The sequence below is a fragment of the Peromyscus eremicus genome, chromosome 23 (genome assembly GCF_949786415.1).
Source record: "Peromyscus eremicus chromosome 23, PerEre_H2_v1, whole genome shotgun sequence".
NCBI lineage: Eukaryota > Metazoa > Chordata > Mammalia > Rodentia > Cricetidae > Peromyscus > Peromyscus eremicus.
Window position 1 is genome coordinate 31,549,918 of NC_081438.1, and position 12,066 is coordinate 31,561,983.

The 12,066-nt window shown below is 54.0% G+C and overlaps 1 protein-coding gene across 1 annotated transcript in view; it reads left to right on the plus strand.

Annotated features, from left to right (window-relative positions):
* The window catches only part of Micall2 (MICAL like 2), a 29,483-nt gene that overhangs the window by 4,235 nt on the left and 13,182 nt on the right, over window positions 1-12,066 (plus strand). Inside the window, exon 2 of the mRNA XM_059249598.1 lies at window positions 8,757-8,805. Coding sequence (XP_059105581.1) covers window positions 8,757-8,805 — 49 coding nt within the window. The remainder of the gene's footprint in view (window positions 1-8,756; window positions 8,806-12,066) is intronic.

Here is a 12,066-nt window from a genome sequence, read left to right on the forward strand (position 1 = left end):
TAGAGCTCACTGCATAGCCCAGGCTAGCTCAAACTTGGGCCAATCCTCCTGCCTTAGCCAGTGAATGCTGGGATTATAGGTACTCACTGCCATGCATGCTATAAAGCCAGAGTTCTGTGGAAATTTCCAGCTCTTGGTCATGGGTGGGGTGACCTGAAGGTCCTCAAGGCCCCTACAGCTCTGGAAACTAGTGTTGATGCCACCGCTAGAAGCAGCAGGTGGCTGAGGCAGCCTTGGCAGGGGTCCCTTGGGTGGGTGCCTTTGACTCTGTCTAGACTATAGACTCCCCTGCTGAAGGTCAGGGGTTTCACAGGGTGTGTGCCCTATCCCAAAGCTTCCCTGGCCAGAGCTAAGAGTGGACCAGGCAAGGCCAGCTTCCTTCCCTCCCACAAAGACTTCGGCCAGCAGGAAACTGCTTGGGCATAGAGGCCTTCTGTTCTCCAGCCCGAGGCTGGCTGCCCAGACCCCTGCCACTGCCTTCCGGCTAAAACTGTCCAGGACTATGGGAGGGGGCTGCTGCCCTCCCAGGGGACAACCCAGCCTGGTGCTGGCCTTCCAGAGGCCTTGTTCTCTGTGTCTGGTTCCCAGGCTCCTCGGAGGGAGGCTGGTCTCCTCATCCTGCTCAGTCCTCTTGGTTTCACACTCACCCTGAGCCCCTCTCCACTTTGGAGCTGCGGGCCTCTCTCTAGCTGTCTCTTCTCTTTGCCTTCTTGCCAGCGGGATTAACTCCAGATGTGCTGGATTTGCCTAGAGATAACATTGAGCTGGGAATTCCCCTCCCAGCCTGGTGCCTACCCCTGCATATTTGAGTGTTCTTCCAGGAAATACAAGAAAGAGAAGTCAGCCATGTGGGAATCTAGAAAGGGGGGTGACTATTCCTAAGGACCCCCCCCCCCCCGAGGTGCTGGGAAGCTGGAGACTGGCTTCCTCCACAGCTAAAGCTCACAGGGCGTGGGGGGGGGGGGCGCGGGGGGACGGGAACCCAGATGTGTCATTGTGTTCAATAGATGGTGGCCTGGTTGTTCATGCCTCAGGCTATTCGACCATCCACACACTGGTGGGTAGCTCTTTACCCCCTAGTTTTATTTATTTGTTCAGTTTGTGATGACTGGGGAGGTGTGGACCCAGTTCAGTCCCCAGCACCCACGTACAGAAATCGGGGATAGTGGTGTGCACTTGTAATCCCAGTGCTGGGGAGGTGGAGACAGGAGACTGCCAGGACTTGCTGGTTAGCCAGCCGGTTCAAACTGGCAAGCTCCAGGCCCCAGTGAGAGGTCCTGTCTCAAAAATGGGATGGACAGTGTGGGGTGTTTACCCAGCCACCCCCACAGTTCCCCAGAGTTTTCTTGAGTGCGAGCAGCAGGAAATATTAGATAGAAGGAATTATTGCGGAGAATCTTGCGGAGATAAACAGATAGAAAATAAAGGATAGCCTCGAGAGGGCCTGGAACCTTTTCCAACGGCCCGGACTGTCTCTGCCCCAGGGTATTTATAGAGACGCCAAAGGGTGGAGCAAAAGACCTCCTCCCCCAGCACAGCCAAGTGTAGACCATCTCAGACACCTGCACTCAGGCCCATGGTCCTAATCATCCTCTATGCGGACCTGCTGGGTAAAGCCACAAGGAACCCGAGAACGGGCTCCCACAGGTCAGCTCCTGAGGAATGACACCCAGGGTTGATGTCCGGCCTCCACATGTGTCCACACATTCGTGCACCCACACGAACCCTTCACCCCCACGTACAGAAACCCGAAATAAAGGAAAGAAGGGAACCGAAAGGAAGGGTAAGAGAATGCCAAAATCTTCCTTAAGATGTCTCCAACAAAGGAATCTAACAAATAGGGTGCTGTGCGCTGCTGGTCCCAGCACTAAGAGGCTGAGGCAGGAGGATCTCAAGTTCCAGGTTGGTTTGGGTGGTGGAGTAAGTTCTAAGCCAGCCTGAGCTGCGTTGCATGCTCAGGGAGACTCAGTCTCAGTGAACTGACAGCTGGGGGTGGAGCTTTGTGGTAGAGATCGGCAGTGTGTGTGAGGCCCCAGGTTTGATCCCCAGTACTGGAAAGATAAGGGAAATTGGAGGTTTGAGATGGGCGTATGGGCAGGGCCCGTTCTTCGGAGGCTGTGGAGGGAAGCTTCGCTGATCTCTCTGTTGGCTCATGTACAGCCCGCTACGGTCCCTCATGTCCTCCCACACTCCCTGTGTGTCTCTGTCCAAAGTTTCCCCTCAGCACAGGGACACAGGCACCTGGGGTCAGGCTGCCCCAGTGACCCCTTGTTCACTAGATCACCTCTGTGATGACCCTGTCTCTAAGTTCAGTCATACTGGGAGGTCCTAGGGTACTGTGAATGCATGTGTGCCTCCACGTGTGCCCCTGCACATGCATGCGTGTGTGTGTGTGTGTGTGTGTGTGTGTGTGTTATATGTGTGTGCATGAGTGCATGTACAGGGCATTGTTCTTGGACGCTAACCACCTTGTTTTTATTGATTGATTGATTGACTGATTAATTGATTTTGGTGTTTGTTTTTTTTTTAAGATTTTATTTATGTATTATGTATACAGTGCTTTGCATGCATGCCTACAGGCCAGAAGAAGGTGCCAGTTCTTGTTACAGATGGTTGTGAGCCACCATGTGGTTGCTGGGAATTGAACTCAGGACCTCTGGAAGAACAGCCAGTGCTCTTAACCGCTGAGCCATCTCTCCAGCCCTGATTTAGGTTTTTTTTTTTTTTTTTTTTTTTAAAGATTTAGTTATTTATTTATTATGTATACAGCATGTATGACCAGAAGAGGGCACCAGATCTCGTTACAGATGGTTGCGAGCCACCATATGGTTGCTGGGACTTGAACTCAGGACCTCTGGAAGAGCAGTCAGTGCTCTTAACCTCTGAGCCATCTCTCCAGCCCATGATTTCGGTTTTTTCAGACAGGGTTTCTCTGTGTAGCTTTGGAGCCTTTCCTGGAACTCACTTCTGTAGCCTAGGCTGGCCTTGAACTCACAGAGATCCGCCTGCCTCTGCCTCCTGAGTGCTGGGATTAAAGGCATATGCCACCACCACCCAGCAATAAATGCATTATTTTATTCTATGTGTGTGGGTGTTTGCCTGCATGTATGTCTGTGCACCCACAGTTGTGAGCCTCCATGTGGGTGCTGGGAATGGAACCGGGGTCCTCTGACAGAGCAGCCAGTGCTCCTAACCACTGAGCCAGCTCTCCAGCACACACCTTTTAAAAAAGGTTTTTAAATTTTATTTTATGTGCAGGAATATTCTGAATACATGCATGTCTGTGTACCATGTGTATACCTGGTGCCTGTGGAGGTCGGGAGAGGGCTTGGGATCCCCTGGGACTGGAGCTACAGATCGTCGTGAGCCACCCTGTGGGTGTTGAGAACTGAACTGGTCCTCTGCAAGAGCAACAAGTGTTTTCAACCACTGAGCCAGCTCTGCGGCCCCCACCTTGTTTTTGGAGACAGAGTCTCTCACTGGCCTGGAGCTCACTAAATAAGCTAGGAGGGTGGACCAGAAAGCCCCAGAAATCTTCCTGTCTCCACCTGCCCTGCACTGGAGTGCACACCACCACGCTTGCCTTTCTACATGGGTGCTGGGATTGAATTCAGGTCCTCATGGAGGCACACAGGCAGATATGGTACTCGATGAGCTGAGAGTTCTACATCTAGATCCACAGGCGGCAGAGACACTGGACCTGGTTTGAGCATTTGAAACCCCAAAGCTGCCTGCCCTCCCCCCAACACACCTCCTCCAACAAGGCCACACCAAGCATTCAGAGATATGAGCCTATGGGGGCCATTCCTATTCAAACCACCAAAAGTTTATTTGGCTTATACTTTCAGTTCACCCTGTGTTATTGAGGGAAGTCAATGCGGGGACCCAGAGGCAGAAACTGAAGCAGACACCATGGAGGAATGCAGCCATGGCTTGCTCCCATGGCTTCCTCAGTGTAGCTTTGCGCCTTTCCTGGAACTCACTTGGCAGCCCAGGCTGGCCTCGAACTCACAGAGATCCGCCTGGCTCTGCCTCCCGAGTGCTGGGATTAAAGGCGTGCGCCACCACCGCCCGGCTCAGCCCACTTTCTTATAGCACCCAGGACCACCTGCTCAAGGTGCGTGTGTTTGTGCACAGCCCACATGGGATATGCCCTAGCACATCAATAATTAATCAGGAAGATGTCCCACAGGCTTGCCTCCGGGTAATCTGATGGAGGCATTTTCTCAGTTCAGTTCCCTCTTCCCAGATGACCCTCACCTGTGTCAAGCTGACATCAAAACTAACTAGCGCAGCGACCGAGGGAGCCCGCCCAGCCTGGGCTATCCGACCCTGTCTCAAACAATAGCTTTGATGTACCCGCTGTAAGAACCAGTTTGGAATATGATGCTGGATCCGTGCTGGGTGCTTGATGCTTTCTGGGAAGCCGGCCATAAAGGGCTTGCTTCCTGCAAGGATGGTCAGCCCTACTTGATGGGCTTAGTCAGAACTCCAGGCGTGGCTCACACCTGTAATCCCAGCACTTGGGAGGAAGAGGTAGCAGGATCAGGAGTTCAGGGTTATCCTGGGCCACAAAGTGAATTTGAGACTCTCCTGGGCTGTGTGAGATCCTATCTCAAAAATGAGTGAGTAGGAGCTGGAGATACGGCTCATCAGTTATAAAAGCATCGGCTGCTCAAGCAGAGGTTCAATTCCCAGCACCCACATGGCGGCTAACAACTGTCTGGAACTCCAGTTCCAGAGGATCCAAGGCCGCCTTCTGGCCTCCGAGGTCACCGCACACATATGCAGAGACATGTGGGGGCAAAACACCCACGACATGAGAGACATACATATTAAATAAAAATAAGGCCGGGTGGTGGCGGCGGCAGTGCGCGCATGCCTTTAATCCCAGCACTCAGGAGACAGAGGCAGAGGCAGGTGGGTCTCTGTGAGCTGGAGGCCAGCCTGGTCTATATAGTGAGTTCCAGAACACCCAGGGCTGCTACCTAGAGAAACCCTGTCAGAAAAAACAAAAAACACAAAAAACCCAAAACCAATAGATAAATAAATCTTTAAAGCATAAGTAAAGCTACTCAGAAACTCCAGGGCCAGAGAGATGGCCTAGTGGGTAAAGGTGCTTTCTACATAGACCTGGTGATCTGAGTTTGATCCCCAGAACCCACATCCAAATGAAGGAGATAATCAATTCCAAAAGCTGTCTGATGGACTGCCCTGTTGGCTAGCTCAGGCCTCCGAAACTGAGGGACGGACGTGCTACCTCCTGTACCCCGTGCCAAGGGGGACATGAGCTCAGGGAATGGGAAAGCAAAGATATATACATGTCCACTTGGGGACCTGAGTGTCCTCAGGGGACCCTGGCCAGTGTGTCAGGCCGAGCCAGGGAACAACTTGGTTTGAGGTACAGAGGCTAGGCCTGGTGTCAGGAGGCTGTGGTGACTGAGGGACTGGCCAGGGTGCTTCCATTTGGTCATGGAGACCCTTTGGGTCCAGGAAAGCAGTTCACACTTGCTCCTGGGAGTTAGCTGTAAATGAGTGTGCCACCTCAATCTATGTACCATGCCCCTTCTCAGAGTGTGGCTGCTCTGTTGGGGCCTGGAAGACTCTGGAGGACCTGGAACTGTGGGCTAGATGACAAAATGGAGCTGCAGGGAGGCGCTGGGCCCCCTGGGTGTTCAGAGGCGAAAGTAGGAGGCTGGTAGCCGGCCTCTTCCTGCTCTGTTTGGAAACAAAACACAGCTTGTTGTCCAGCCTCCTAGCAGTAGCCATTTAGGTCAGTGACCCTGGGCTCTGGAGAAGGGCTTGTGCTTTCCAAGGGGTGGGGGATGGGAGAGACCCGTGTGGCTGGAGGACTCTGGATTGTCGGGTGCAGGCTGGACACTCACATGCCCGTCCTTAGATGGTCTAGGAACACCAGGGACATCTGGGGACAGGCTCAGGTGGATGGTGCCCACACAGGTGCATGGAGGCCACCCAGACTTCTGGGGCCTGACCCCCGCCCTTCCCAGCTCTTGTCGTTTGTTGGCTTACCTCTCACTGTGCGGGTGGTCTTGGCATCTGGGACGCGTTATCGGACGGAGGTGGTCCCGGCCGGAAGTGCTGAGAGTTTCCTGAAGGGCTGGGCAGCTGGCAGCTGCCTGGCTGGGCTGAAAGCTGAAGGGGGAAGTTTTGTAAAGAGGGAGGGGGGCCCACTGCAGCCCCCCACCCCACCGTGTGGCAGGTCTGAACAGTCTCCTTTTACTTGGTCTATAAAATGGGCTCGCAGCCCCGGCTTCTGAGGGTCCACCTTATAGTGTAGAACTGGCCAAGGCCTGATTTCTGCTGCCAGATTGGCTTCAGAGCTAGGCCGACCCAGGTCAGGTGGCTATAGGCACCCAGAACCTTCCTGCTTCATTGTTGAGACCTGCCTGTGTACTGGGGACATGACTGTCACATCTGATCAAACAGTGTCCTGAACAAGACTCAAATTTGAGGCTGGGATGGAGCCCTGTAGTAAGAAGTGTTTTTAGCGTGGGTGAGGACCTACTCTGTCCCCAAAACCTCAAGGGAAGGGAGGGAGGAAGGGAGGGGGAAGGGAAAGGGGAGGGAAGGGGAGAGGATGGACTGAGGAGATAGCTGAGTTGGTAAAGCATTTGCTGTGCATGCATGAGGCCCTGAGTTCGAGGCTCAGAACCCATGGAAAAAGGCAGGTGTGGTGGCACACATCTATAATCTCAGGGCTGGGGCTATGGTGGTTGGAAACAGGAGGATCCCTGGAGTCTCCGGCCCTCCTAGCTGAATCAGTGAGCTCCGGGTTCACTGGGAGACCCTCAAAAATTAAGGTGGAGAGTGATCAAGGAAGACACGTGGTACTGACCTCTGGCCTCTACGAGCATCTGCTCACACATAAACGTACACACACACATACATAGAAGACCGAGAATAGAGCACAGTTGTATCATGCTTACCAAGCGTGTGTGAGGCCCTAAGTTCAATTCCCGGCACCAGAAAGAAAAGAAAAGTTTGAGGCTTGGGCTGGCAAAAATGAGTCAGTGGGTAAAGGAGCCTGCTGCCGAGCCTGAGGACTTGAGTTTAGGTAGAATTCACATGGTGAAGAAAGGAACCGACTCTGTCCTCCACACACGCGCATGGCACACCCACGCCCACGCACAAGCACACTGACTAAATAGATAAAATGTAATATATATATATATATATATATATATATATATATATATATATATATTTTTTTTTTTTTTGGTTTTTCGAGACAGGGTTTCTCTGTGTAGCTTTGCGCCTTTCCTGGAACTCACTTGGTAGCCCAGGCTGGCCTCGAACTCACAAAGATCCGCCTGCCTCTGCCTCCCGAGTGCTGGGATTAAAGGCGTGCGCCACCACCGCCCGTCTGTAATCAATATTTTAAACAGAAAAATAAGTCTAAGGAAAAGAAGGAGAATCCAGTCTCTGAAGCTGTGTTTTTCTCACAGGCAGGGACACTGGGGTCCCAAGGGAAGTGTCCTGCCAGAGGCAGACACTAAGAAACAGGACTCAGTGTTTGGTCAGAGACCCTTCCTCTGTGCCAGGAAGCTTCCAGAACAATTTAGGTCACTCAGGTGGCAGCGGCTGCCTCCTGGGACCCACAGACCGCAAGTGGATGGATGGACAATTGCTTTTTCACCAGCTTCCCCAGAGATCCAAGCAGGCTCTGGCTGACCTGTCTTGGCAACATGGGGCCGGGCATGGCAGCTTTCAGGTGGGCCGGGGTGTGTCACGTTGGGAGTGTCAGGGCATGTTGTGGCATGTGCCTGGAGTCTGGGGCCCACTGGGTAGCTGGGTGGGTGGCACCCTTGGCTTCTCCAGGGAAGCTCTACTGTCCAGGCTGCTTGGGGCACTACCTGGGCTACTTCCTAGGACCCCGTGGTCACCCATGGACTCATTTCTGAAGCCCTCCCAGGGACCAGGTGGGGCATCTGGGGAACACCAAGTCATACCTTCCCATGAGTGAGAGATGGAATGGTTGACCCTTCCTCCTGCTGAGAGGCTTGCATGTGCCCCAGGCCTCTCTGTGTTCACAGTGTTTCAGCGCACAGGACCTGTGAGCGGTGAGGAATTATTTATGAGCTGGTCAGAACAGCGCCCCCTGCAGGAGGTGCCGCAGAATTGTAAGTGGTGACCAGATTGACATATGGGCAGAGTCACCGGCTAGCCCTGTGGCGTTCCGCCCTCTGCAGGTCAGCTTTGTTCCCCGCCTTAGGGCCTCTCGTGTTCGCCCCATGTTGTCCTTTTCTGTTGGCCTACCCTGGGCTGTGTCTTAGCTGGACTGCCCTGGGCTGGTGTCTATGCCTCTCTGGATTTGTTTCCTGCTGCTTCTGATGGGGTCAGGAGTGGAAAGCAAGGTCCCAGTCTCCTCCAGGGCTGGAGGTGGGGGTCAATCTGGGGGCCCACTGTGGGTCACCACTGCCCAGGATAGGAGGTCACAAGCCAGACCTGGCACCAGCCTGGCCATCGTGCCTTTGCTCAAGACCTGTTGAATTCACAGTGCCACTCCTGGCCTCAGTTTCCCCATTTGGGCAAGATGGCCCCCGAGGCCCTGCTTCTTTCTTAGAGTTGAGTGGCTTTGGACATAAATGCTTTGAGACCTGCCTGTCCTGGAACTCGCTATGTAGACCAGGCCAGCCTTGAACTCATAGAGACCCATGTGCCTCTGCCTTCTGAGTGCTGGGATGAAAGGCATGCGCCATCACACCCGGCTTGACATAAGTGTTTTTGTCTTCTAGAAACTTCAATGCCCTCCGGAAGGAAAACATTTACGAGAACAACAAGCTGGTGAGTTGGCTAGCTGCTGCCCGCTGTCTGTCCTTTAAGCCCTCTGCCTCAAACTCCCAGCTCTTATCTGAAGGGCCACTGCACCTCAGTGGAGTGAGCCTTCTGCTAGGCTATCCAGGGGTCCCATTCTGGGGATTTGGCCTCCCTACAGCTCCTCAGCCAGTCCCAAGCTGGGCAATCTGTGTTCTGAGATCAACGTTTGATCTTGGATCCTAGGCCCCATGGACTCCTCTCTTCCTCACTGGGACAGTGAGGCCCCAGGGAGTAGCAGCCAACCTCCTTTCTTGTGGGTGGCCTGGCTGATCTACCCAGGCCAGAGCAAGGCCCATGGAAGCTGTGGGAGGGTGGGTCCTGGGGATCCTGGGGGTAGGCAGGATCACCTTCCCTGGCCCCTTGATTCAAGACCTACTCTGTACTTCTATGTGCCAGCCTAAGTCACCCTGCTACAAAATATGTCCCACGTGTGGTCCCTTGGACTAACGCACATCTGTTCTTACTCTGAGCCAAGCAGGGTCCGCATGGGCCCCTGATACTGGCATCTCTAGGGAGGACTGAGACAGTAGACATGAGATGCTTTACCTGTCCAGGTAGGGCAGCCTCTGTAACTTTTTTTTTTTTTTTTGAGACAGGGTTTCTCTGTGTAGCTTTGCGCCTTTCCTGGAACTCACTTGGTAGCCCAGTCTGGCCTCGAACTCACAGAGATCCGCCTGGCTCTGCCTCCCAAGTGCTGGGATTAAAGGCGTGCGCCACCACCGCCCGGCCAGCCTCTGTAACTTAATTAGCATGAAATGCAGTTAAAGACTCAGTTCTGGGCCGAGTCTGGTAGCACATGCCTTTAGTCTCAGCCCTGGGGGCTGGGATATGGCTCATTGAGTAAAACTGCTTGTGGGGCAAACATGGAAGACCTAAGTCCAGATCTCCAGAACTGCCAGATGAATGTGGCAGCTGGCCTGGAATGCCGGTGCATGGGAGGTGGAGACAGGGGACCCCAAGAGCAAGCTGTCTAGCCAGACACGCCCAGTTGGCTAACTTGGGATTCAAGCAAGAGACCCTGAATCAATACATAAGGTGGAGAGTGATCCAGGAAGACATCAGTGTCAACCTCCGGCCTCTACATACACGGGCACATAATACACACACACACTGCATGACATGTACACCCACACACATTTGAACATTTGTGCACATACCCCCCCACACACACCATGCATATAAAAAATAAACATAAGATAGAGAACACTTTCAGGGAACGTCTGACCTTGACCTCTGGGTGCCATATGCATGTATGTATGCACACATGAACATACCCAGGCACACACACACAAGAGTCAGTTCATCGGGTGTTGGCCGCACTGGGTGTGAGGTGGGAGATGAGGCTGGGATGCACGGATGCCTTGGCAGATCTGTGGATGCTCTCAGGAAGCCATCTTGGGTGGGGTGACTGTGTGGGCGGACAGAGTGCTGGGCAGGACACGCAGCTGAGGAGCCAGGGAGGGGTGGGGTCCTGAGGCAGGTGCAGGGCCTGGTGGAGAAAGGACTTTGGGCTTTCCCTCTGAGCCAGTGAAGCTGGACCCCTGGGAAGCGTGGACTGGAGGCTCTCCTTCTCCAGACTGCAGGAGAAAGGAATGTCCGGGGAGGAGGTCACACAGAGGGTACACGTGGCCTTCAGTGGGAATGGCCTGATCCTGAGCCTGTTCTGTGGGTCAGAGGAGATCTGAGGCTTGGTATGAGAGTGGCATGGAGACCCTAAGGGGCTGCACACGTGGGAACAGTGTAGGGACCCCAACTTGGCATCCACGTGGAGGCCACACAGGCATCTGGAAGAGGAGCCTCAGTGAAGGAAGCTACAAGAGAGCCCTGTGAGTCACCGGGGACCAGGGCCAGGACGCCAGTGACCTCTGCCCTGAGCTAAATGGAGCTGGTGGAGCTTTACAATTTTTAGATTTTTATGTATTTTGTTTTTCAGTATTGAAACTTAAACCCAGGGCATACACACTAGGCAAGTGCTTTACCACTGAGCCACACCCCCGCCCCTCACTGGGGGATTCTAGGCAGGTGCTCTACCACTGAGCCATGCCCCAGCCCCTCACTGGGGGATTCTAGGCAGGTGCTCTACCACTGAGCCACACCCCAGCCCCTCACTGGGGAATTCTAGGCAGGTGCTCTACCACTGAGCCACACCCCAGCCCCTCACTGGGGCATTCTAGGCAGGTGCTCTACCACTGAGCCACACCTCCAGCTCCTCACTGGGGGATTCTGGGCAAGTACTCTACCACTGAGCCACACCCCTAGCCCCTCAGTGGGGTATTCTGGGCAGGTGCTCTACCACTGAGTCACACCCCAGTCCCTCACTGGGGATTCTAGGCAGGGGCTCTAAGCCTGAGCCATATTCTCAGCTCCCTTTTTACTTTTTATTTTGAAATAGTATTCTTAACTAGGCCTGGCTGGCCTTGAACTCACTCTGTAGCCCAGCATACTCTTAAGCTCATAATCATTCTGCCTCAGCCTCCTGACTAGCTGAGATAGGCCTGCAGCCACAGTTGGCAATTTGAGAAGGGCTTGAGCTGGTGGAGGCCATCAGCAACCTGAGGCGGGTCTCTCAGTGAGACCAAGAGTCAGATGGGGACAGGGAACACAGAGGGAGCCTGAGGGGTTACTTAGTGAGGAAAACAAGTGGGGAGGGCCAAGCAAAGACATAGGTCAGTGCTGGGCGGTGGCGGCGCACGCTTTTAATCCCAGCACTCGGGAGGCAGAGGCAGGCGGATCTCTGTGAGTTCCAGGAAAGACATAGGTCAGTAATTGGAGCTTCCCTGGGGCTTTGGTGCTGGAGGCGGGTGGCAGCCAGTGAAGGTGGGAGGGCACTGAGCTGTCAATCTACCCGGCTGGTATGCAGTAAGTGCTCTGTATGTGCGGGTTCCTGGCCTCCCCAGCCCAGTGCATCCTGTCCCCATCACAGGGATCAGCCACATCATGGACAGGCTGCTCTAAGTGGTTGACGTTTGGCCCAGCAGGGCTGTGGAGGCTCAGAGCTGTTTTCTAGAGTGATAAGCCCCAGGGGTGGGGTGAGCACATACCCTAAGAGTCTCCTAGAGTCAGGCTGGGTAGGACAAGCCTGTACCACCTAGTCCTAGCTACTTGGGAGGCTGAGGCAGAAGGATCATGAGTCCAGGGCCAGTGCTAGCACTGGGGGTGTGGCTCAGTGGTCAGGCACCTGCCTAGAATCCCCCAGTGAGGGGCTGGGGTGTGGCTCAGTGGTAGAGC